General features: G+C 44.1%; 1 protein-coding gene across 1 annotated transcript in view; it reads right to left on the bottom strand.

The window, feature by feature from the left end:
* Nucleotides 1-25,783, bottom strand: part of SIAH2 (siah E3 ubiquitin protein ligase 2) — a 41,091-nt gene extending 15,308 nt beyond the window's left edge. The window contains exon 1 of the mRNA XM_070753447.1: nucleotides 24,770-25,783. Within this exon, the coding sequence (XP_070609548.1) occupies nucleotides 24,770-25,192 (423 nt within the window). The 5' untranslated portion in view covers nucleotides 25,193-25,783. The remainder of the gene's footprint in view (nucleotides 1-24,769) is intronic.
* Nucleotides 25,784-26,902: the final 1,119 nt, after the last annotated feature.

Consider the following 26,902-nt stretch of genomic DNA (forward strand, 5'->3'; position numbering starts at 1 on the left):
AGGGGAATGGCAGGAAATTGGCCGGGCCTTTGTGCCACTCTCAAATTTCCTGGGAAATTTTTCTGGGATCGGGTTCCTAAGTAGAAAATGGTTCTTAAGAAGAGGCAAAAAAATCTTGAACACCTGGTTCTTATCTAGAAAAGTTCTTAAGTAGAGGAGTGCTTAGGTAGAGGTACCACTGTAATAATATTGTAGTATGATACAATCAGGCGGGGGTTGCTGCTACTGTGGCTACCAGTGGGCTGCACACAGAGTTTTGGGTCTCTGGTGCGCATGTGTGTGTGTCCTAGTGAGATTTTGCTTCTGCGCATGCGCAGGAAGCAAAATTATGTGAGGGGACGTGCGGACATGTGAGATTTCGGTCATTCTTTTGCTTCTGCATATGCGCATGTACCCTTGCAAGGATGCACACATGCGCACGCTAGAGACCCAAAGCTGCATATGCAGGTCCAGTTTTACTCCCGGTGCAGCATCCTCATCTGTACTGGTAGGAACCAGCTACTGGATACAATCCTCTGGTACCTTCAGGCCCACAAGCCCTATTTATGTGTCTACCGAAACCTTTTCTTGTCTATTAAACTATGTTTGATCTTTTAATGTTTTTAAATAAATAAAAAGTGGAAAGCTGCCGAAGGCTGCAGGTTCCAGTATCGTTCAAGTCCAATGCAATGTTGTGTCTGACAAAGGGTCAAGATCTCTTGGAGAAATACTGTAACTTCTTTGGGACCCAGAGTCATGCAGCCCTAATAGGAAGCAATGGCTGAGCTGGTAGTGGTTCCACCACATAGAACTTAAGAGCTGTGGAGCTTCTTGGAGATAATGTCATAGTCTGTCTTCTGTACCATGTTCAGGATTTTCCTTCTTTTCTTTCTTTATTATATTTTCATACCACCCACCAGGTGACTCTGAGCAGCTTACAGTTCTTAATTTCCTTTCTTAGATTTCTAAGCTCTGTTGATATAGATCCCTCTTTCCTCTAATGACTCCTTAAAACTTGTTTGTGCATAGCAGCTCAGCTGCATGACTAGGTTATATCATCTGTCTAACCCAGTTACTGGATTAACCCTTACCTTAGCTAACTAAACAGGCTAGATTTGTGCAACAAGTGCTAAGCCATAAAAAGGCTAACGTGCTAATCAAATTTCATATATATTATACAACTGCACTTGTAATTGTTTAGCGACCTGAATAAATGTGTTTTCTGAATCTTGGGCCTAAAACATAGCAATAATACATAATATCCTCCCAGAGGGGGAAAACACGGCTTAAAAAGTACTGCGGTAAATTACCGTATTTTTCGAGTATAAGACACACCTTAGTGTTGGGTGACGAAAACAAGGGGAAAAAAATCTGCCTCCCAGCAATTTGCTTCCCACCAAACAGCACAGATGATACACAGTGTTCCCTTCATTTTCGCGGGGGATGCGTTCCGAGACCGCCCGCGAAAGTCGAATTTCCACAAAATAGAGATGCGGAAATAAATACACTATTTTTGGCTATGAACAGTATTCCAAGCCTTTAAACCCCTAAATTACAATTACATTTAGATTATTACTCACCATGTTTATTTATTAAAGTTTATTAAAAAAAATGTTTTTTAAAGGCAGAAGAAAGTTTGGCAATGACATATGACATCATCGGGCGGGAAAAACTGCGGTATAGGGGGAAAAAACCGTGAAGTATTTTTTTATTAATATTTTTGAAAAACCGTGGTATAGACGTTTTGCGAAGTTCGAACCCGCGAAAATCGAGGGAACACTGTATACTGTTTGCTGCGTATTTCTGTGCATGTATGCCTGACCCATCGAAATAGCAAAGAATTGGTGAAATGTATATTATGGCAGTATATTAAATAAAATAAAATAAAAAAATAAATATTAATGCCAGAAAGTTTTCTTAAATGTAGTCACACTAACTCCAATTATTTAAATAGATCTACAAGACAAGTCAAGTTAGCTAACCTTTCAGACTATATTTGTACAGATTCTGTTAAAATTGGTGTGGTTTTCTGGAAGTATAGTTATTCTCTGCTATTTAAAAGAAGATACAATATGACTGGACCTCTTCAGATCAAGCATTTATTTTAAAAAGCTTCTTCATTTTGTTGTCTATAACAATAATAAAGCAGTCTTTAAAAATAAATATAATAATTTGAACATTCTGCAGACATTTATAGTTATTGACTTACTTCCTTGCAACCAGTTCAGGAGAAATTAAAAATCTGCCTCTCCATCCCAGCAATTTGCCTATTTGTACTTAGTTTCAGTTTAGCACTTGAGCAGCCTGGCTCAAATCAGCTGAGGATCGGGAAACTGGTATTGAGTTTCTTGGCTTAACAGGCTCTGTTCTGCTGCTACAAGGAGGTAAATTGCAAGGAGGCAGAGGCCAAAGGGTAGGGATGGGTGGGTGGGGCTATAGTTGGTGTATAAGACGCACCCAGGTTTTCACCCTCTTTTTGAGGGTAAAAGGGAGTTGGTCCTACCTGATATGCCTCTTCTACAATGGTGGATATAGCAGCCATGCATGGGTTAATCTTGCCTACTTGGTGATTGGACTGAGTCTTGCCAATCCAAGCATTGTTGTTGTTGTAATGAAGGAGCAAAGCGGCAGACTCCATTGCGCTGTCTGCCCTAACGGCAAATACCAATGTCAACCTAACTGGATCAAAGCAAGCAGAGGGAGGGAGTGCTAAGGGAATCTGAGGGATTCCCCCTCTCTTCGCACTGCACAAACAGTCGTCCATGCCTTAAATGCCTCCCCAACTAATTAAGCTGGAACAAACTCACATTAGGGAGACAAACAATATCTTCCTGCTATACTCTAAAAACTAATAAATCTCTCATCTAGGAAGAGCTGTAGTGCAACGACCTGAGCTGAGCGACTGAAGAAATGAACTGGGGAATGAACTGGGGAATGGAGGAGCAACAACAATAACTCTAGAAGCTTTGGCAAGGCTCAGTCCAATCACCGAGAAGACAAGATAATCCAGGCATGGCTGCTATATCCACCATGAGGAAGAAAATGTGTGTCTTATACCCCAAATAATGCTGTAATGTTTTGTAACTGGATATATGTTCTACAGTTGTACAACGCCCCCCCCCCCCCCCCAATAATATTTGCAAAGCCAGTTTGAACCTTTCCTTAAGATAATATATTAGTCAAAAAATGTGGCTGGCTCTTGCCATGCCTACAGTGCTTATTACAATTTAATTTCAATCAAAATATTACAAAGATACTTCCTATAGCAGCAAAAAATCCTACCCTTGTGAATAAGAAACTCAAAGCCATTCATAAATTATCCATTAAGTGCACCAACAACTATAAACAGGATCAATAGCTGCTCTTCCCCATCTGATTTATCAACAACATTTGTGGAAAAGAAAGCTTTTTTGGTTTCTTTTATCTTGTTCTTCTTCATATTTTATCTTTACAAAACAGCTTTTGATTCAATCAGACAAAAGCTATTCAGGGACAGAAAATGAGCAAACAGGATCTATTGGCCCATTTTAATTAACATTATTTTTAGATGAAGAACAAAGATGAATTGATCTGGATAGATGCCCTGATTTTAAGACTAGAAAGAACTGCTGAATTATATTAAGGGAAAATGCTTTAATAAATCCAAAACTAAAGGAAGATTGATAGGTTGAATAAACATTCAATGACGTTAAGATCCATATTTCTGATGTTGACATTGCTTCTGCTTATATCAGGACTTGATAAAGACTTTGGATGTGAAACAAGCCCTAGCATGATCTAAAATCTAGATACTTTTAGATATAATTTTTATATCAGTAGAGATCGGGTAGCCCAGACTGGAAAAAGTGAATACAATTAATTCCTGCCTAGCAGTACTATAGGCCATTAGGATTTCTTCTCTAAATAAGCCAACTATTTAATATTATTCCTTCCCTTCCCTTTCCTTACCTCTATGAATCATGCAAATGAAGACTCAATCATCCTGGCCAAAAGTATCCAAAAGGGTCTTCAGAGTGTAGCCAATCCAAGTCTATTTAGCTTTTTGAGACCAGCCAAAGTCAATTTAGTCATGTTACCTAGATGGGACATATCTCAAGATAGCCAAGTTGGCTGATAATATAAAAGTTTAATCTACTGCGGTTACTGTAAATCAGTTTAAAGGATAGATGGGTTGACCAACACAATTTTGAGATCAGTTATCTGCTCTAATTATATTATACATGAGCTGCATTTTTTCCCATGATATTCTTCTCAAGCAGGAAAAACTAGTACTTCTAGTAAGGTGCTATGATTTCCCCGTTTTCCTTGGAGGCTATTAACCGTATGGGTAACCATGAAGCAATGACATTATACTAGGCAACAGTAACATGTGCCTGCTGCTTTGATTTTGTTTTTGGTAGCACACTAGTGGTGGGTTGCTTCTGGTTCAAACTGATTCCAAGAACTGGTAGCGCTGGTGGTGGAAATAGCGATAGCATTTAGATTTACATACTGCTTCATGGTGCTTTTGCAGCCCACTCTAAGCAGTTTACAGAATAAGCATATTGCCCCCAAATAATCTGGCTCCTCATTTTACCCACCGTGGAGGCATGGAAGGCTGAGTCAACCTTGAGCTGGTGAAGAGATATGAACTATAGCTAGCAGTTAGTTGAAGTAGCCTGCAATGCTGCACTCTAACCACTGCGCCATTGCTCTGCCCAACCACCCAGAAAGGTTCTGCGTATGCAAATGTGTATGAACTGCTAGTAAAGTGTTTTAGAACCCACTACTGCAACAACCTATGTTAAACCAGAAGAATAACTCTCATTCTTCCAAACAGGCGGGCTTCAATGGGCAACTGATAAAGGCTAATAAATGGTACTGATTTTTTTGGCCAATGGAAAGCAAATACTATATCTTCTTTAATACTCACAAATATCGCTGAAAGACACAAATAGTGTTATTAGCTATATGTCTACAGGGGGTTAGTTTCTTTGGAAGTCTGATCAGGAAAAGTGAACTCTACCTTCCTTGCACCAACTTCTCTGCAATTGACATTTCCCACTTCAAAAATGATTTTGCGATGCACCCTTCAGAGGTTTTAATAGTTACACCTGAATACACAAAGAGTGAATGAAATAAGTGGTTATAGAGTTTAGAGCTGCAGTTCAAAATAAGTGGGCTGTACTACTAGCTTTATCTGAAATGTCTGATACAGTATAACACTTATGCACAAATTACTGGGGTAAGGTAAAATCAGTAGTATGTATTATTCATTTGCCTTTAAGATCGCAGGACATCAATTTATAGAAACTTTCTGGTAACAGATTCCTTCCTTCCATTAGGCATTTCTTACCCAGGGTATTAACAAAATGAAATAGCTCAAGGAAATCTTCCCAAAGGGTGTTTTGGGTACGTATTTATTTTGAAGGTTCAGTGCTAATTATCCTGTGCCCATAGGGTTTGTGCCAATATGGACTGTTGAAACTTGCACGAGAAAAGAGAAACAGCTAAGATTTTCCTCCTGACTTCATTGGAAAAGTTTGACAGCACTGTCCTTAATTGAAGCAGATATGAAAAAGAAAAAAATAAATCATTTTCACAGATACAGATGGGTCAGAGGGAAGTGCTATAGCCTTCTGGCTCATACCAGTCAAATACTGAGGCAAATATAGTCAGGAAGAGAGATGACTCAAGAAGCTAGGCAGGAGTTTTAAAAATAACAAACCAAAAGCAATATAGATTTTAAGCAGAGATATAAGAATAGGAAATGCAAATGGAGTGGGGGGGGGAGAAAAGCCCTCAACATGGAAGATTATGTATTTGTTCCCTTCCAACTTGGGAAACCACCTGTTCCAAGATGCTGATGCATATACTGTAAATGGCTTTGTCTCGTATATTCATTTTCTGCACTACAATTCACCCAATTTCCAGCCAATGCTGATACTGACCATGCTGGATAAAATAAGTTCTAAGGCACAAAATTGCCAAGGACTAACCTACTCAAGAGAAACATCAGAAGCTCTGTGCAAAGATCAATGGCACAATGGAAGTCATAGTTGTTGGTCATTGGTGATGGTCTAGGAGAGGTTAACATCAAGAGAGAATCTTTTTAAAGGAGATTCGCTATCATCACTACTGTTGTCATTGCACTAATTCCTCTAACAACAATACTAAACAAATCGGACCAGGTCTGTCAAACATCAAAAACACCTGGCAAGTATTCCACCTCCATTATATGGATGAGCTGAAGTTCTGGGCAAAAGCGCCACCTGAAACAGAACAGCTGCTTAACACTGTCTATATATACAGCCAAGATATTGCAATGGAGTTTGTCCTGAAAAAAAAGTCTCGTCCTTACAATCAATAGAGGAAAAATAGTAAAAGCTTAAGGAATCAAGATGTCCAATAAAAATAATACCAAGCGCTACATTACCCACTACAAATAACTGAGCATCATTTAATCTGACAACATCAAGTACACTGAAGTTGAGAAGATGGTTAGAATACAGTAAGGAGAGTGAATAGGCGTTGATTGCTTACCTGAACGCCTCTTCTCGTACGGTGAGCGGGTACAGCAGTCACATGGGTTGCTCATGTCCAATCCGGTGGAACTGAGCCTAGTATTAAAAAAGCTTGCCGGATCCGCCCCTTCCCCAGAATTCGCGAATCCATAGACTAGGCTCAGTTGTGAAGCTCTGTAGTGTTCAACTCTCATTGTTAGAGGAAGAAAGAGATAGAAGGTAAAGAAGACACATACAAGGGCGGGAAGTGACTGCTGTACCCGCTCACCGTACGAGAAGAGGCGTTCAGGTAAGCAATCAACGCCTATTCTCCGTACTGAAGGAGCGGGTCCAGCAGTCACATGGGACATACCCAATAGATGGTCCCTAGGGTGGGATTAGCTTGCTATCGTGTGAGATAACGGATTGGAGTACCCTTCTGCCGAAGGCAGCGTCCGCTGAAGCGTAGGAATCAATTTTGTAGTGCCTGATGAAGGAATTTGGCGAGGCCCAAGTGGCTGCTTTGCAGACCTCCTCCAACGGGGCTTGAGTCGCCCAAGCGGCCGAGGTGGCTGCGTTCCTGGTGGAATGCGCAGTGATGTTCCTTGGAACTGAGAGGGAGGCCGACTCATAGGCCTTAGATATAGTCCCTCTGATCCAACGGCCTATTACTGTTGAAGACACTTTGGCCCCCATGACTCTGGGATGATAGGCTACAAACAGTGCTTCTGACCTCCGAAAGGGTCCTGTGCGTTGGATATATATTCTCAGCGCTCTGGTGAGATCCAGGGTGTGCCATCTAATTGCCAAGGGATGGTCTCGTTGGAGGCAGAAGGAAGGTAGGACAATATCCTGAGATCTGTGGAACATGGAACTGACCTTGGGTAAGAAGGTGGGGTCCAGTCGCAAGACTACCTTGTCCTGATGGAATTGACAAAGGTCCTGCCTGATTGAGAGGGCAGCCAGCTCCGAAATGCGTCGGGCAGAGGTAATAGCCACCAGGAAGGCTACCTTACAGGATAGGTACCTGAGGGACGCCGATTTTAGGGGTTCGTATGGAGCCTGCGTGAGGGAGTGGAGAACCCGTGGCAAGTCCCAGGATGGATACCTGTGGACCTTGGAAGGCCTGAGGTTGGCTATGCCCTTGAGGAATTCCTGAACTTCAGGGAAGGATCGGAGAGGCTGTCTGCGGGGGCCCCCTAGGACAGATGAAATGGCTGCCAGATGACGCCGGAGGGTGCTGGTGGAGAGACCTTTATGGAAACCTTGCATAAGGAAGGAAATAATTCTGTGTATGGGGATGCACAGAGGGGAGAGACCTTCCTGAAGACACCACTGGTGAAACTTGGACCACGTGTGGTCGTAGATTCGATTGGTCGAGCCCCTTCTGGCCTTTAGAATGACCTCCACTGAATCGGGGTCATGCCCACGCAGTTCTAAATCTCTCCTGATAACAGCCAGGCGGTGAGGTGGAACCACTCCGGGTCTGGATGGAAAGAGGCCCCCTGCCGCAGCATATCCCCCGAAACGGGGAGTCGCCAAGGGTCCTGGACGGACAGCTGTTGGAGATCTGCGAACCAGGGCCGGCGGGGCCAATGAGGGGCGATTAAGATTACTCGGGCCCTCTCGGTGAGGACCTTGTGAATCACGTCCGGGAGGATTGGAATTGGAGGAAATGCATAGAGTAGGCCTGGAGGCCATGGACTCCGGAGGGCATTGATCGCTTCCGCTCCCGGGGATGGAAATCTGGAATAGAAGCGAGGGAGTTGTGCGTTGCATTGGTCGCGAAGAGATCCAGGACTGGTAGGCCGAATCTGAGGGTGATTTGATGGAACAGGTCTTGATGGAGGTTCCACTCTCCTGGGTCTATCGTTGCTCGGGATAGCCAATCCGCCTGGATGTTGAGGCTCCCCGAGATGTGATCGGCTAGGAGCGACTGGAGATGTTTTTCCGCCCAAAGGCCCAGCTTGAGGGCCTCCCTCATGAGAGCCTTGGATCTCGTGCCCCCTTGCCTGCAGATATGGCTTTTTGTGGCAATGTTGTCGGTGAGAATGAGAATGTGCCGGTTGGGGATGCGAGAAGAGAAATGCTTCAGAGCCAGGGAGACGGCTCTTAACTCTAGCCAATTTATTGGCCTGGAAGCTTCCTCCGGGGACCACGTGCCCTGGGCTATCATCCCCTGGGCGTGGGCGCCCCATCCCGATAGACTGGCATCTGTGGTGATGACAAATTGATCCGGGCACCTGAATGGGGATCCTCTGTCCATGGCCGGAGACTTCCACCACTTGAAGGATCTGCGAACACTCAGTGGAATGACGATGCGTCGATTTGAGTTGCTGTGCCCCGATCTCTGAAAAGGCAACAGAAGCCACTGGAGTTCCCTAGCATGAAGGCGAGCCCAGGGAATGATGCCTATGCATGACACCATCTTCCCCAAAAGGGAAGATAGAGTAACTATGGATACTGAAGGATTAGATAAAATGTTAGAAATTAACTCCACAATACTGAGTTTTCTCTCGGGAGAGAGAAAAACCTGGGAAGATTTTGAATCAATAATGGCTCCCAGGTGAGGAATGGAAGTGGAAGGTTGGAGGTGACTTTTTTCAAAGTTGATGGAAAACCCATGGTCCTGAAGGACTGACATGGTGACAGAAAGGTCTGATTTCACTCTCTCTAGGGAGTTCCCATGAATTAAAATATCATCAAGATAACATAAAATGTGGATGGGAGACGCCCGGATATAGGCCGCCAGGGACCCCAAGAGCTTTGTGAAGACCCGAGGGGCCGAGGAAAGGCCAAATGGCATCGCCCTATACTGGAAATGCCTGCCTTGAAAGGAAAAACGTAAAAATTTTCTGTGGCATTTGGCTATAGGAATGTGAAGGTAGGCCTCAGTGAGGTCTAAGGAGACCATGAAATCTCCCGAGTGAATGGCGGCCAAAATAGAAGACAAGGAGTGCATTTTAAACTTCCTATATTTGATGAATAGGTTTAGTTTCTTTAAATCCAAAATAGCTCTCCAACCTCCGGAGGACTTTGGAACCATAAATAGGATGGAGTAAAAACCTAGGCCCTTCTGACCGGAAGGGACCGGCTGAATGGCTCTAATGGACAATAGATGAGAAATGGCCTCCTCCATACGGTTACAATCTGAGGATGACCTGGGCGAAGGGCAGGAAATAAAACGTTTAGGGGGAGGAGAAATAAATTCTAAAAGAAGGCCTGTTTGAACAGTGTCAATGACCCAAGGGTCCTTGGAGGTGAGACGCCAATTTGCAGCGAAATGAGCTAGGCGACCCCCTATGGGAATGGAGGAAAGGTTACCATCTAGGTTTTTTTGAAGCCCTGTTAGAGGCAGCTCCCCTTTGGAAACGAAAACCCCTACCCCTGGAGTTCCTACCTTGGGAACGAAAGCGGGGGGAATACTGACCTGGAGATCTCTGATAGGAAGCCGCTTGATCTTGCTGGCGCCCTGGGCGACGAAAGGACTGCGTTTTAGTAACCTTTTTTGTGGTTGGACCCAAAACCTTCTTCTTGTCTGTGGTCTCCGTGAGGAGAGGATCCAGAAGATCACCGAAGAGAAGGTCGCGCTTTAAGGGGCCCTGGGATAACTGCCACTTTTGGCGAACTCCCGCTTGCCAAGGGCGAATCCATAGGAGTCTTCTTGCCGTTGTAGAGGCTGCAATAGACTTAGCAGAAAATCTAGTAGATTGTAAGGTGGCATCAGCCACGTACTGGGCAGCTGCAAAGACCTTGTTGAAGTCTTGTTGACCTCTCAAGTCATCTGGAGGAATGTGCTGTTGAAGTTGGCGAAGCCACAGCAGCATGGCTCTGGAGAAGAAGGAGGCTGCTGCAGAACTTTTAATGGCCCAGGAATCAGCGGAGAATCCTCTTTTGAGCATTTGCTCGATGCGCTTGTCCTCTGGACGGAGGACTTCCTCCGCCTCGCCTGGCACAGCCGCTGCCGAGTGAAGAATTTTGACAGGTTCATCTGGTTTGGGAAAAGATAGAAGCTCTTCATAGGAAGAGGAGAGTTTATACAACTTTCTGTCCTTGGTAGAGGGATTAAGGCCAGAGGCTGGAAAATCCCACTGTTTAAGTAAGGCATCTTTAAATAATTTAGGCATAGGGATTACCTCGTTATCCTCCTGTTCCTCTGTGAAGTAAGGTAAATTCTCCTCCGGGGGATCAGTGGAAGTGGAGGCTTGTTTCTCCTGGGCCGCTAATCCCGTAGAAATTCTAGCTTTGAGGAGGAGAGATTTGAATAGTTGAGAAGGGAAAATAGTAATAGGAGGAGGGACCTTTATTTGGGATTCCTCATCCTCTGATAAGCCCTGGAAAGGGTCTTCATCCTCCTCTACATCCTCATATTCATCTTGGGAGGACTCTGAGTCATCCTGAATAGGAGCTCTGACCGCTGGGGAAGAACCCAAGGGGCGGGAGGAACGAGAAGGAGGAAGAGGTAAAGGAAGCTCATTGATGGAGGAGAGTTTGGCATCAATGGCTTTGGACAACACAGCAAAAATAGATTGGAACTCAGGAGGTAAACTGGAAATATCAGCAGAAATGGCAGAAGAATTCCTAAAGGCCTGGGAGGATCCTGGCTGGGGGGAATCTTCCATAATATCTGGTTCCTCTGGACCTATGCCCCATAGGTTAGGTTGGGGTCTGTCTAGGTTTGGCTCATCCAGAGATAACACAGGGACCCCAGAAGGAGGCAGACTAGAGGCCTCTGGTGGGTCTTGACTACTGATTACTTGGGCCTGCACTTTCAAACGTTTTGCTGATTTATCATGAATCTTTTGTAGGGCTAGGTCCCTTCTCTTCTCGGCCCTGGTGACCTTGGTCGAGGGGCGGGCCCCTGGAGAAGAGGAGGAAGAGGCCTGGGGGATACTAGTAATCTCATCGCCTGTAGGCCTGGCCTCTCTGGGACCTTTAGTTGTGCCTCTCTTGGGAAAAGTAGCCATAGTCTGACAATTAACAGAAGACAAGGCTGAGCCAATACTAAATTATAAGGAGAAGATTTCAAGGACTTCCCAAGAGGAATGGATCCTGCTTCGAGGCCTCGAAGCTGCTGAAACGTGAGGACAATCTGGGCAAACCCAGAGTTCGTGCCCCCAAATCCAGCGGGGCCAGCCTCCCTAAACTTTGCAATTAAGTAAAACCAAGGCACTCTGGTTGGAGGCTAGGCCGGTGGAGAATTTAGCCTGGGACCCCCAAGGCCCGCTCCCGGATCCACGCGGTGGACTGAGGCCTACGCGGCTGGCAGAAGGCCAACACGAGAGGCCTAGATATTTTAAGAAAGGGCGCGAAGGCCTTCGCGCCAAAAAATCGCTTCGTAGAATTTCTTAAGGGAAAAGCGATCGACTAAGTCCAGGAGACTAAAGGCGTCCCACTCCGCAGGAGGTATTTATAAGCCCTTAAATATATTTTTATACAATCAATAAGCAATAATCCAATGATAAATACTTGCACTAGGACCTCCAGGCCAAGGGATTAGAAGAATCCACAAGCGGCCGCAGGAATCGTAACCGGCAAAACCGCCGGGGGAAAACGAAACCGCAACTTCTCCCAAGTAAAAAAGCCTAGCCGCCTTTTACTTTTTTTCCTTTTTAAAACGGCTGGCGCAAATAGTGCAAGTAATAAAATAAAGACAATAAATCTTACTACTTTTTTGAAGGAAAGATCGAAGGGAAGGTGTTAGAATGTTGAACGAGCTATCACATACAACCGCAGGATATGCGAACTGAGCGAATTCTGGGGAAGGGGCGGATCCGGCAAGCTTTTTTAATACTAGGCTCAGTTCCACCGGATTGGACATGAGCAACCCATGTGACTGCTGGACCCGCTCCTTCAGTACGGAGAAGTCCAAACCTGATGGAGGAAATGCCACCAAGGCAATTAACACCTGGGCAATTCCAGCCATTAGATATGAAATTGGAAAAATGAAATGGACTCAAGTCTAATTAAAAGTACTGAACAGAAATATTATAAAAGTTGTTCTATTCCGGCCTGCGCAACTTGAAAACAAAGGAGGAATCTACACATTGATATTTTCAAATCAGTCTTTTTATATATAAACTCCCATTTTTACAAGCCGAAGTCATGCATGTGATATAATCTTGGCAGGTTTCTCAGTGAGGATAATTAAGATATATCAGTTCCGCGGCAAGGCTGCTGCCAAAGATAAAAGCTACTGGTGCATTTCTTCATTTATTTATTATTTATTAATCAGATTTGTATGCCGCCCCTCTCCGTAGACTCGGGGCAGCTAACAGCAATAATAATACAATGTAAACAAATCTAATATTTAAGTTAATTTAAAACCCCAATTTAGAAACCAATCATACATACAAACATACCATGCATAAATTGTAGAAGCCCAATTTAGAAACCAATCATACATACAAACATACCATGCATAAATTGTAGAAGCCCAATTTAGAAACCAATCATACATACAAACATACCATGCATACATTGTAGAAGCCCAATTTAGAAACCAATCATACATACAAACATACCATGCATAAATTGTAGAAGCCTAGGAGGAAAGAATATCTCAGTTCCCCCATGCCTGGCTGCAGAGGTGGGTTTTAAGGAGCTTACGAAAGGCAAGGAGGATGGGGGCTATTCTAATCTCTGAGGGGAGTTGGTTCCAGAGGGCCGGGGCCGCCACAGAGAAGGCTCTTCCCCTGGGTCCCGCCAAACAACATTGTTTAGTTGATGGGATTCAGAGAAGGCCCACTCTGTGGGACCTAACTGGTCACCGGGATTCGTGCGGCAGAAGGCGGTCCTGGAGATCATACAGGGTGATTAAAAGCAGTGGCATGATAAATAGCAACAATAGTGCCATGAAATATCTGCTTGCAATATCATTTGCCTGAAACCAAGAACTGGTGAGACCACAAAATGGACAAAGTAACAGAAAATGTGCTCTGGGACTTTAGAATTCAAACAAACAAGCACCTGCCACACAACATCTTGACTTGACAATTTTCAATAAGAAAGCCCCAAAAAAGTCTAGATAGTGGATTTGGCAGTACCTGGAGAATAGAAGGAAAAGAACCAGAGAAGATAACAAAATACAAAGCTCTGTAAATAGAAATAGAATGACAAGCCAATATTAATAGGCACCTTGGGTACAATCCCGGAACAACTGAAACATCATTTGACTACTATCCATATTGACAAATCACTATCATTTCTTTGGACGAGCTTACATTTTATGGAGATACCTTTAATACCATCAAACAACATCTGTCAATCCTTGGGAAGGAATTTGCTGGTGGGTAAAAATGCCAAATCAAGTCTAAACATCTGGTTGATTGTGAGACCAGATACAACAATAATAATATTCTCACTCTTATTTATTTATTTATTTATTTACTTACTTACTTACTTACTTACTTACTTACTTACTTACTTACTTACTTACTTACTTACTTACTTATTTATTTTTTATACCGCCCTTCTTCTTAGACTCAGGGCGGCTTACAACATGTTAGCAATAGCACTTTTTTTAACAGAGCCAGCCTATTGCCCCCACAATCCGAGTCCTCATTTTACCCACCTCGGAAGGATGGAAGGCTGAGTCAACCTTGAGCCGGTGATGAGATTTTAACTGCTAACTTACAGATCTACAGTCAGCTTCAGTGGCCTGCAGTACAGCACTCTACCTGCTACACCACCCCACCTCATTTATGTATTTGTCAAACAGTTATAGGATGGTAATTTGTTCAAATAAAACATTAGATAAGTAATGATAAAAAGTAATGATAGGAGACAATAGAATAGAAATGGAATGGAGTGGAATAGAATGAAATAGGAGTAGAGAGAATAGGTAGGGTCGGGTACAGTAGAATAGAATTACAACAGAACAGAACGAGAATTAATAGAATAGAATAGAATAGCAAAAGGAATAGAGTAGAATAGCAATAGAGTAAAGTAGAATGGAAGTAGAGAAGAGTAGAATAGGAATAGAGTGGAATAGAATAGAATATCAAAAGCAATAGAGCAGAATAGCAATAGAGTAAAGTAGAATATAAGTAGACTAGACTAGAGTAGGGGTAGAGTAGAATAGAAATGAAATAGGATAGGAGAGAATAGGTAGGGTTGGTACAGTAGAATAGAATTGGAACAGAATGGACCAAGAATGAACCAAACATTATTACCAAAGTTTGCTACAAAAGTTTTTTCAAAACATCAGAACAACTAAATTGATGCCAGCCATCCTTTTTTGAGGTGGAATATTTTCACCCCCCAAAAGGATGGCTGGCATCAGTTTTGTTGTTTTCAGGTGATAATGATTTACTCAAATTTACCCACTTTATTCACTTCTGTAAATTGGCTTGTGATAAAAGTCCTTTTGGAAATATTTTAAGTAAATACTGTAAAATATATTCACATGGATATGCCTATCTCGATTTTAATATTTTCAATATGAGCAGACTAAAACATTATGTATGAAGTGAACTGATTTTGCCAATTCCCCAAATGATAACTGAACTTTTAGCCTGGCTTATATCCATATTTACTCAGTGTTCAAAAGACCTATTCCCAGGTCATTGTGCATAATTTGCTTCTTTTGTTTCTCCTAATTGAGCAACAGTTCATTCGAGCAACAGTTTATTAGCATATATTGAGCCTGAGACCAGTATTTATTAAACACATTTTGAATGTGTACTTGATTTTTAATAGGATATATAATTCTTCCTGAAAAGAAATTATAAACACAGAAGCTTCTGCAGAATAAAGGGTCTCTATAGTATAAATGGCCATGAAGATTTTAAATTATTATAATTTTGCCTGGAGGTAAAATAAATTAGGTACATTTTCCCCTTATCGCTACTTTCAGTATGCTTAATTTGCAATACTGTATGCCAATCCAAACAGTGTGCATAAGAGATCCATATTGGCTCACATAAGATCTACAAAACCATTTCATGGAATTATAAAATTAGAAGAGAACTTCATATCATCAGGTCCAACCAGGAATCCATAGTAAAGCACCCTGACCAATGGTTGTCTTAAACACATCCAATGAAGCAGTAGACAGTGCAACAATCGAACCAATTTCTCCACTATCCAATAAATAAATAGTCTCACTACAGTGGAACCCCGACATAAGAGCTGCTCGACTTAAGAGCTACTCGAGATAAGAGCTGGGAGAGGAGAGACATTTTTTTATTTTATTTTATTTATTACTTGGATTTGTATGCCGCCCCTCTCCGCGATACGAGCCGAGAAGAGCCGGGCTGGCTTACTTTCCTTCCTTCCCGCGCTGATGCAGAGCCACTCGAACAAAGCGTCGCGCCCCTCTGATGCTTTCGGCGGCTTCCGAAGCGACGCTGGGCTCTTTTGCCGCCAAAAGCGTCAGGGGGGCGTGACGCTTTGTTCGAGTGGCTCTGCATCAGCGCGGGAAGGAAGGAAAGTAAGCCAGCCCGGCTCTTCTCGGCTCGTATCCCGGCACTTGGTGAGTGGAGAGGCGGTCGCCTCCCCTGCCGCCCCACTCTGGGGGTCCTTGGCTTCTGCTGGGGGTGGGGGGATCCGAACGCTGTTTTGAATTTCACATTCCGAGTGGCCCAAACGCCAAAGGCGAACTTCCGCACCTCAGGAGTTAGCTCGCAAACGGCGCGGCTGTTTTAAAACATCGCTGCCGGCCTGGGGGGGGAGAGGGAAAGGGGGGAGAGGGGGGAGAGAAAGAGAGAGGGAGAGAGAGAAAGAGAGAGGGAAAGGGGGGGAGAGGGGGGAGAGAAAGAGAGAGGGATAGAAAGAGAGAGAGAGTGAGAGATGCTCAGTGAGCCTTTCTTTGAAGTTGCCTTTCTTTCTTTCTTTCTTTCTTTCTTTCTTTCTCTCTCTCTCTTTCTTTTTCTCTCTTGCTCTCTTGCTCTTTCATTCTTTTTTCTTTCTCTTTCTTTCTTTCTTTCTCTTTCTTTCTCTCCTTCCTTCCCTCCTTCCATTTCTTTCATTCTCCCTCTCTATTTTTATTTCTCTTTCATTTTCTTTCTTTCTCTCTTGCTTGCTTTCTTTCTTGCTCTTTTTCTTTCTCTTTTACCTTTCCTTCCTCTATTTCTTGCTTTCCTTTTCTTTCCTCCCTTCTTTCCTCCCTCTACAGGATTGGGTGGCAGTGAAGTTACTCTCCCCTTTCATAAGTTTCCTTGCTTCCTTCCTCTGTTCCTGTCCCTTCACCCTTTCTTTCTTCCTTTCTTTCTTCCTTCCTTTCTTTCTTTCCTTCCTTTCCTCCTACCATTTCTTGCTTTCCTTTTCCTTCCTCCCTTCTTTCCTCCCTCTACAGGATTGGGTGGCAGTGAAGTTGAATAAATAACTACAGTTTAATGAATAAAAATAAAAGTTTGCCATGTTGATTGTTTTGGGTAAAAAGAGGAAGGGAAGGAAAGCTCTCAGCTTATCATCTTATTAATAAGTAAAGTTACATTTATTCTTGCAATGTCTTTTTGCATAATTTAGACTAACTTTGTGAGTTTTTTGAGGGCTGGAACCAATTAAAATTATTTACATTAATTCCTATGGGGAAAAGTCATTCCAGATAAGAGCTGCTCGACTTAAGAGCGCAGGTCCGGAACGAATTAAACTCGTATCTCGAGGTACCACTGTATTCTTATTCCATCTCATACCCTTATTGTTAGAGAAAGTTTTATTCACATTCAATCAAAATCTGGCTTCCTGTAACTTACATCCATTATTCCATGTCCTGAACTCTAATAAAAAAAGAACAGATATTGATATTCTATATGGCATTGTGTGGCTCATATTTAATTTGAAATCAATTATTAATCTGTTTTTCACAAATACAGTGGTACCTTTACCTAAGAACGCCTCTACTTAAGAACTTTTCTAGATAAGAACTGGGTGTTCAAGATTTTTTGCTTCTATTTAAGAACCATTTTCTACTTAAGAACCAGATCCCGGAAAAATTTCCCAGGAAATTTGAGAGCGGCACAAAGGCCCGGTCAGTTTCCTGCCATTCCCCCTGGGTTTCTCTCTCTGGCGCAGTGTATGGGAGGCAGCCTTGCACCGGATGTATGGGAAGTGCGTGCTCCTCCTCGCCGCCTCAGAGCATAGTTCCCTCTAAGCTGAGCAGTGAGCAATCGCTCACTTAAAAATCATCATCAACTCAGAGTTTTCCAAACCTGCCCAGAAGCCGAGAGGGAAAGAGTGAGAGGGAAGGAGAGAGAGAGGAAGAGAGAGAAACAGATAGAAAAAAGAGAGGAAGGAAAAGAGAAAGAAAAAGAATGGAAGTAAGGAAGAGAGAAAGAAAATCAAAATCTAGTTTGAAACTAGCTCAACTATTTAAGTGGCATTTTGATATTGATAGAGTTGCCCTATTATGAGCTCACTGTTATAGACACACAGTACAGTATTTTATTTTGAAATTCTCTGAGGCAAAACAGGGTGGGTTTTTTATTTGTTTGTTTGTTTGTTTATTTATTTATTTATTATTTCTGTGCCACCCAGTCCCGAAGGGACTGCTGCTCAGACACTATACTTTTCCGCCCACCCCCCCAAAAAATTAGAGGGAACACTGCCTCAGAGTCCCTCTTTTTTTTTTAAAGACTTAAAGTTTTGGATTTTTTTGATTCCCCTCACCTCACTTTCTTCCTTCAGCAGCGACTGTCCTCCTCTTATTCCTCCTCCTCCTCCCACCCAAATACTGAGCTTTTATTTCTTTCCCAATGGGTTTGCACGCATTATTTGCTTTTACATTGATTCCTATGGGAAAAATTGCTTCTACTTACAAACTTTTCTACTTAGGAATCTGGTCATGGAACAAATTAAGTTCTTAAGTAGAGGTACCACTGTACTATTATTAAGCTACTATTCCCCATTATGTCGTTGTGCTTCAGATTTTTGTTTCCTAACTGAAGAACTTTTCATGTTAAATGTTACTTTCTGATATTTTATTTCTGTCTTCTATGGTATTAGCTAGTCCACTCAGTTTTGTACAATCAGTTAATTTGATAAGTGTTCTCTCCACCTCTTCTCCATTACTAATAAAATACTGAAAAGTAAAAACCAAGGCTTAAATGTTTGGATGGTCTTGATATCACTCTAATTTGATTGATGAGCTATTTTAGTACAACATTCAAGCCAGCTATCTACTTAATGGCATTCCATTCACTTTAAAGGATAATCTACTGATCAGAAAGACGTAGTATACATTGTTAAATTTCTTGCTAAAATATTTTCCTCTTGGTGACAAAACAGCTGATTAATGCCTGACAGGTCTTATTGCATCATTGATGGGTTGAATAGCCTAATGGGAAAAAATTCAACAGTTCAGGAGTAGCACATATGCTTATATGAAAAATATTCCTAGTTTAATTTGGAGATACCTAAATTAAATAGACCTGGGGAAAAAATCTGCAGCTGAAACAATTGAGAGCTGCAGTCAGAGGTTGGATTCAGCAGGTTCTAATTCTAGAGATCTGGCAATGGAAATTTTGAGTAGTTCGGAGAACCAGTAAATACCATCTCTGTATGGCCCAGCCACCATCTATTCTATGTCTCCCAAGTCCCAGCTGATTGGGAAAAATGGGGATTTTGTTAGTAACCTTCCCCTGGAGTGGGAGGGAATTGAGATTTTACACTATCTTTCCCCTGCCACACCCAAACCACACCCACCAAGCCCACAGAACCGGTAGGAAAAAGAATTAAGATCCACCACTGGCTACAGTTAATCAATGTAAGACAACTTTCCTACATCAATGTTCTCCACTTGATTTGGACCACAGCTGCCATCTTTCCTAACCATAGTTCCTGTTGAATTAAACTGATGGCAACGATACCCTTCAGTATCTAAGACAGTGATGGCGAATCTTTTTTCCCATGGGTGCCAAAAATGTTGTGTGTGCACTATCGCGCATGCGTGAGGGTCGACACCTATAATTCAATACCTGGGGGGGGGGCATTTCTAACTTCTGGAGGTTAGAAATGACCCATTTCCCAACTCCTGGTGGGCCTGGTAGACCTGTTTTTAACCCTCCCCAGGAGCCTGGAGAGGGAAAAATGCATTCCCGCATTCCCTTGGAGGCCCTCTGCAAGCCAAAACCGCCCTCCCACATCCTCCGTGTGAGCTGAAAATCAGCTGGGCAGCATCCACATGCATGCTGGAGCTGAGCAGGGCAATGGCTTGTGTGCCATCACTGATCTAAGACAAGCCACCTAACTGAGCCAGTGGTTTGATAGCTACTTATACTGAGCAGAACTAGACGTAAGTATCACAACCTGGGTTAATCTAATCCAGTACTCCCAGGTATGATTGATAGAAAGCGTCCATTCAATCTTCTTGCCTAACATGTGGAGGAAGCAATATATTTCACCCTTGAACTAGAGAACCCAAACATGGAACCTGAAATGCTTTCCCCGCTAAATGGAAGAAAAACAACGATTGTATCTGATGCCTCTTCTCCTCCTTTAACTCATAAATGGGAATCAATAGGACAACACTACTTCTTCAACCTCAGCTTTCTTTTCTTCTTTTGGAGCCTTTCCTCTGGATAACTTAAGTAGCATTTCCAATCTTGCTTCAATCAGCTGACCTTAAGATCTGTCGCAATGACACTTTAGAAGGTTTAGAGTGCATATTGATCAGCTTAAACCTAACTCTTGGGAGCAAAAGACACTTGAAACTGATACCAGGATATCAAGTTAAGAATGGCTTCTTGAGATTAGTAGTGATAAAAAGGGTCAAAAAACCTCTTCCCCCCCCCATTGCCAGCTGACACATCTTTTTCCTTTTAAGTATTAGATCACTTAGATGCAATACAGTAGCTGCTTCCCCCTATCGTGAAAGCAGAAAGAGGTAAGGAAACATTTTTTAAAACAAACAATAAATAGCACAGAAGGGATCCTAAGGGATTAGTGATATACAGTATTGTGGAATCCATGCTAACCATGTTGAGTAGCTTATAATTCTTTTTCTTTAATAATGAACTTTGATGATTGGGTAACTATCATTTGAGAAGTAAAATGGGTTTCCCCCACCCGAAAAAAATATAAGGAGCAGTTAGTACATATCTGCTTGTAGACATATAGCAAACAGTAAATGAAAAGATACATACAGTGCTACCTCTACTTATGAACTTAATCCGTTCCATGACCAGGTTCTTAAGTAGAAAAGTTTGTAAGAAGAAGCAATTTTTCCCATAGGAGTCAATGTAAAAGCAAATAATGCATACGATTGGGGAAACCACAGGGAGGGTGGAGGCCCTGTTTCCTCCCAGGAGATTCCTTGAGAGGCCCCACAGAGGCTTCTCTCCACCTTTTCCGGCCCTGTTTTCTTCCAGGAGATTCCTAGAGAGGCCCCACAGAGGCTTCTCCCCACCTTTTCCGGCCCTGTTTCCTCCCAGGAGATTCCTAGAGAGGCCCACAGAGGCTTCTCCCCACCTTTTCTGGCCCTGTTTCCTCCCAGGAGATTCCTAGAGAGGCCCACAGAGGCTTCTCCCCACCTTTTCCGGCCCTGTTTCCTCCCAGGAGATTCCTAGAGAGGTCCCATGGAAGCTTCTCCCTGCTTTTTCTGGCCCTGTTTCCTCCCAGGAGATTCCTAGAAAGGCCCCATGGTGGCTTCTCTCTGCCTTTTCCGGTTACAGTTTTGGAGGCTGGGGTTTGTAAGTGGAAAATGGTTCTTGCGAAGAGGCAAAAAAATCTTGAACACCCGATTCTTATCTAGAAAAGTTCATAAGTAGAGGTGTTCGTAGAAAGGTACCACTGTATTTTAAAAACCTAAACTGAAAATATCTGATAAAAATTTGGAAAAAGGAGTCATGAGATGGAGGGAATATTAAACAGTCAACTAAATGGAAGAGAGCACTCCTTCAGGCCACAAACAGCTTAAAGTAACCTTCCTCAGCCAAGAAACCTTCAGATATCAATCACTATGCCCATTTTTTCTAGCTAACATGGCCAATGGATTTACTCACACGTATGTAGGTCACCAGGTGGATGGTGATTACTTAAAAGAAGCATCATGTAATGATATATTATATTATGCTACTAAATACTACAGCATAGAGCAGTGATAGCGAACCTATGGCACCTGTAGCCATATCTGCTGGCATGCAAGCTGTTGCCCTAGCTCAGCTCTCACATACATGTGTGTGCTGGCCAGATGATTGTTGGCTCACAGAGGCTCTGGGAGGGTGTTTTTGGCTTCCAGAGAGCGTCTGGGAGTGATGGGGGAGGCTTTTGAGCCTGGGAAGAGTAAAACATAAGCTTAATGGGCCCACCAGAAGTTGGGCAACAGGCTGTTTCTGGCCTCCAGAGGGCCTCTGGGAAGCCGTTTTCGCCCTCACCAGGCATTGAATTATGGGTGCAGGCACTTGTGCATGCACAATACCATACGCCCACACTCTTTCGGCACCTGAAGAAAGAAAGGTTTGCTATCACTGGCATAGAGATTAGCATCATCCCAAGAGGATCTGCAAAAGTGTCTACTTAGATTACTGCAGTACGTCCATTAACTATTATTCATTTCATGGAACTGCTGTTATAGAAACTTTTATTTAACTTAATACAAAGTGGTGAGAACCTGTACTTTAGAAGAGCTTCGTTTATTCCTGTTTTACCAGTCATATGACTTTGTAGCTGTTGAAGAGTGATGATCCCCAGATATTTAAGAATATCCCTCCCTCCCCAAACCTCCACTAACTGGGGCATTTATTTCATGTCATTATTTAAAGTGCTTTAGAGGCTTTTCAGTGCTACAACTTCATCAAATAATGTATAAAGAAGAGTACTGTTGAACAATAGTCATAATTGCCATCATAAAAAAAGTTTTGAATTTTTTAAAAAAATTTGCAAGCTAACCATGAATTTAATTGGAGGAACTTTTAAACAGAAATATATCTTCGGAGCCCTTAACATTTCAACTGAAAGGGATAGACCACAGGGCCTTTTCAGTAATTGCTACAACACTGTTTCTTATCCATGTTAATCTAACAAATCTCAGTGATGAGCATTCATAAGGTATCCTCTACACAATTCTGCAAGCATAGGCAAGACTATGTAAGAAAATATTATACCTTACAAAAAGTCCTGCCTGAAGTCATTTAGGAGTGCTTTATTTACATTAGCACATCTGAATTAGAATCAGTTGGTATGAAAACAGAATTGTTCCCCAACTTTTTGTAAGTTGCCAGCATCAGAAAAGTTGCACTTTGAAGTCACACAGGCACCACCTCTTAAAATACTTTGCTATTGTCTAGTTTGTAATTAATGAAGATATTATCCAAGCCATGCTCAATTGTTTCACACAGAGCAACAATTGCTGTTCAAGCTGAAGCTTGCAAAAATATTTTATAGCCACAGCAATTCTTTGTAGTGAGCCTGCAAGCATTCAGTCTGATCTTTCCATGGCAATGCAACTCATCCAAGACAGATTTCATACCTTATCCAAATCAGCCAGATTTCCAATTCACAGAGCTTCCTCTTACAGTGGTACCTCTACTTACGAACACCCCTACTGATGAACTTTTTGAGATACAAACCTGGTGTTTAAGATTTTTTGTCTCTACTTCTGAACCATTTTCACCTTATGAACCTAAGCCACCGCCCCTGGGATGCCCCACCTCTGGACTTCCGTTGCCAGCCCAAGTGTCTGTCCTTGCGCTGCTGGGATTCCCGAGCCTCCGCTCGCTGGGAATCCCCACCTCCGGACTTACGTTGCCAGCTCAAGTGCTTGTCCTTGCGCTGCTGGGATTCCCCTGACCCTCCGCTCGCTGGGAATCCCCACCTCCGGACTTACGTTGCCACCTGAAGCACATGTTCCTATGCTGCTGGGATTCCCCTGAGGCTCCCCTCGCTGGGATTCCCTTCATTTTTGCCAACGACGCTTTGAATCCCAGCAAGGGGAGGCTCAGGGGCATTCCAGCAACGCAAGAACGGGAGCTTTGGGTGGCAAAGGAAGTCTGGAGATGGGATTTCCCAGCAAGGGGAGGCACAGAGTAATCCCAGCAGCAAAAGAACGGGCGCATCGTCTGGCAACGGAAGTCCGGAGGCGGGGATTCCCAGCGGCGCAAGGCAAAAGGGGTGACTTTTGGGGTGGGTTTGCACGCATTATTTGCTTTTACATTGATTCCTATGGGGAAAATTGCTTCTTCTTACAAACTTTTCTACTTACGAACCTGGTCACGGAATGAATTAAGTTCATAAGTAGAGGTACCATTGTACTTATCCACAGGGTCTTTCATTTAGGCAGAGCTTTCTCTGCATTTTATAAGAAACCTCACACTTTCCTATTTATATTTCAGTGATTTACTATAGATTTGTAAGAACTGTGGGGAACATTGGAGGGGCGAATGATGAGAAAAACAGCCAATACCATCTTTAAGTGGTATGCTGCCCCGAGTTCTCAGAGAGGGGCGGCATAAAAATCTAATAAATTATTATTATCATTATTATTGTTGTTGTTGTTGTTATTATTATTTAAGAACCAAACTTTTTTTTTTAAAAAAAAGACTGTGGCACTATACCTGTAAGTTTCTGCTTCCACCATCCCCACCCAGCGTAACTCAACTAAGGAGTTTAAAAAAAATCTATGAAACAAGGTTAGTTATTATGCAGCATACATATTTTTAAGTCCTCAAGCCTACTGTATTTACATAGGCTTAATTCAATCTTTTTTACAACAATTCTTTTAGGGCAGCCTTCTGTAACTTGATATTCTTCAAATGTAAATAAATCTGCAACTCCATGAAAGTGTGCACAACCCTGGCCAAAGGCAGCACCAGTACCATTGAAGAGGACCTGCTTGAGGACTTGCTGACCTCAGATACAACTTTAAATAGCCTACACAGAACAAGTACCAAGAGCTGAGACAGGAATATTGACTGGGTTACATCCGAGGTGCAGGTGAGATTTATATCTGGTGCCTTCCTTTCTCAATTTCAATCTCTTCCCTAGAAAACGCAGTTAGCACCCATTCTGTTCCATTCCTCCATCCGGGCAGATGGGTTTGTCAGAAGGCATCTCCAAGCAGATCATTCTGGTGAAGATGCTGATGCCCGGTCCAATAGGAAGAGTAAAGAGAATGCAATTCTTAAAGCGAGAAAGGGGGGGGGGGATAACCCCAAGACTTTTCTAATAAGAACTGCAATTTCAAGGTGATCACCTCTACTCTTCCCAAGGGGTAAGGGGAATTTTTGATTTTTATCAAGCCACTATTGGAGAAAGAGTTGCGATCCCCTGCCGCAACCTCAAGGGCAGGTGCTCAGCCCCAAACAGCGTCGCTCCATCCCGGTCCTCTCCCCGCCCACCTTTCCTTCCCTTCTCCCGCCAGCCTTCCTTACCTTGCAAGGGAAGAGGACCGCCGAGGCCACTTTCTCCATGGCTAAGTTCCTGATGCTGGGGGTCAAGGATCCCCGGCATGTGGGGCAGCAGCTCAGCTTCTGGCGGCATTGGTTGCAAACCAAGTGCCCGGCTTGGCACTGCAGGATCGGGGGCAGCACATAGTCGAAGCAAACCGGGCACTCGAAGAGCGAGGTCAGCTCGTGGTGCTGAGGCGACACCGGGCCCCCGCCGCTCTCCCCGGCTCCAGGGCTCGAGATCACAGCGGCCGCGGCAGGCACCGCGGAAGAGCCGGCTGTGGAGATGGTGGCGGCCGCGGCCGCGGTGTTGGCGGCGGGAGCAGCAGCCGGCGATGGCGCGTGTTGCTGCTGCTGCTTGTCGCAAGGTTTGCTAGCGCTGGGTCCGGCGGAGGACGGGCGGCTCATGTCGGTCGGAACAAACCATCGAACTGCGGACGCCGAGCAACACCGCTCACCCAAACCCCGCAGGGGCCCCGCCGGTGGGACTCAAAACAACACCCCCCTCCCGTCTTCCTGGAGCCGCCGTTCCTCAGGAGAACCGGCTTAAAACAAGGCCTCCGCCTCGGCGCCTGAGGAAAACCGCGAACGTTCCAAAGTGTAGCGCCGTTCCTAACAAGAGAAGCCTCGACGTTGCGCGCGGGCCAGCTCGGCGCTCCGAAGCCAAGTCAGTTCGCGCCTCGACCAGCCCTTTCCGCTCCTCCTCCTCCCCGGACAAACCGAGCGTGGTTCCTTCTCGACTCCCCCCACCCGTTCACCCCTCCCCGGAACATTCAGCTGACGCAAGAAAGAAGACGGGGGGTGTGGTGTGGTGTTAGTCACAGGCTGCTCCCGACTTGAGGTTGGCTCCTACTGAGCATGCCCCGGCCTTGTAGGCCCGGCACGGCAATTGCTATCCCGTTTTCGTTCAGGGGGTTTCTCCTTTCCCCCGTCAGGCGATCCAAACGGCGGGCGAGGAAGTGAGAGAGAAACGGGGGAGTGCGGAGGGATCGATGGGCACGCGCGCACAGGAGGACTGTTGTTTTCCTCTATTGTTTTATTAAAGCGTAGCAAAGTCAGAATGGAGGTTCCCTGACCGCCATCTGCCGGAGGTTTAGGCCGCTGCTTTCCCCGCACCCCGACTTACAAATAATCCCCTCCTTCTGTTACTTACACACACACACACACACACCCGAGGCCAAACGAATTTAACTCTGGGACGTTTCTACGTTTCTGTTGAAAAAGGACAGAAATGCCTTTCGGGGGAAGACTGCGAGGTATTTGCTTGTGAACTAGAAGAGTAATAATAATAATAACAAATTTATTTATTTATTTATTCATTCATTCATTCATTCAGTCAGTCAGTCAGTCAGTCAGTCAGTCAGTCAGTCCAATACACAATGAGGGTTTTAGTGGGTATATATCTACGGTATATACACATAGTAAAATACATGATGAAGGTTATAGAGAAGATACTCATAGTAAAATATATCTATGAAAGAATAGAAAAGAAGATATAGGAATAGAACATATCAATGAAAGAATAGAAGAAGAGATATAGGAATAGAAGAAAGGTAGAGGAGATAAAGGAGAGCAATAGGACGGAACGGAAGGCACTCTAGTGCAGTGGTCCCCAACGTTTTTTCCACCAGGGACCAGTTTCAGCAAGACAATTTTTCTATGGCCCGGTGGGGGCGGAAAGGGGTGTGGTTGGGGGCGGGATTAAGCATGGGGGTGCTGGTCCTCCCCGCCCCTCTTTCCCGCCATCGCCCTGTGGCCGGCAGAACCTGCCTCCCAAGCCCTCTTGCCCAGCGGGGGCTAAGCGCTGGAGACAGGGGGTCAGGCTGGCCCTCCTGCCTCCCCCCAGCCAAAAACACAAAAGTGCCCCGCGGCAGAAGCCAAAAGAGGCTTGAGCCTCTCGGTCCTTCCCGCCCCTCTGTCCCGTCCATTGTCCTGTGGCCGGCAGAACCTGCCTCCCGAGGCCTCTTGCCCGGCGGGAGGCGAAGCGCTGGAGGGAGGGGGTGGCGGCATGAGGGCCGGCAGCTGCTGACTCCACGGACCGGTGCAACATGCCCCGCGGCCCGGTACTGGTCCCCGGCCCGGTGGTTGGGGACCCCTGCTCTAGTGCACTTGTACTCG

Source organism: Erythrolamprus reginae, chromosome 5 (genome assembly GCF_031021105.1).
Source record: "Erythrolamprus reginae isolate rEryReg1 chromosome 5, rEryReg1.hap1, whole genome shotgun sequence".
Classification (NCBI taxonomy): Eukaryota; Metazoa; Chordata; class Lepidosauria; order Squamata; family Dipsadidae; genus Erythrolamprus; species Erythrolamprus reginae.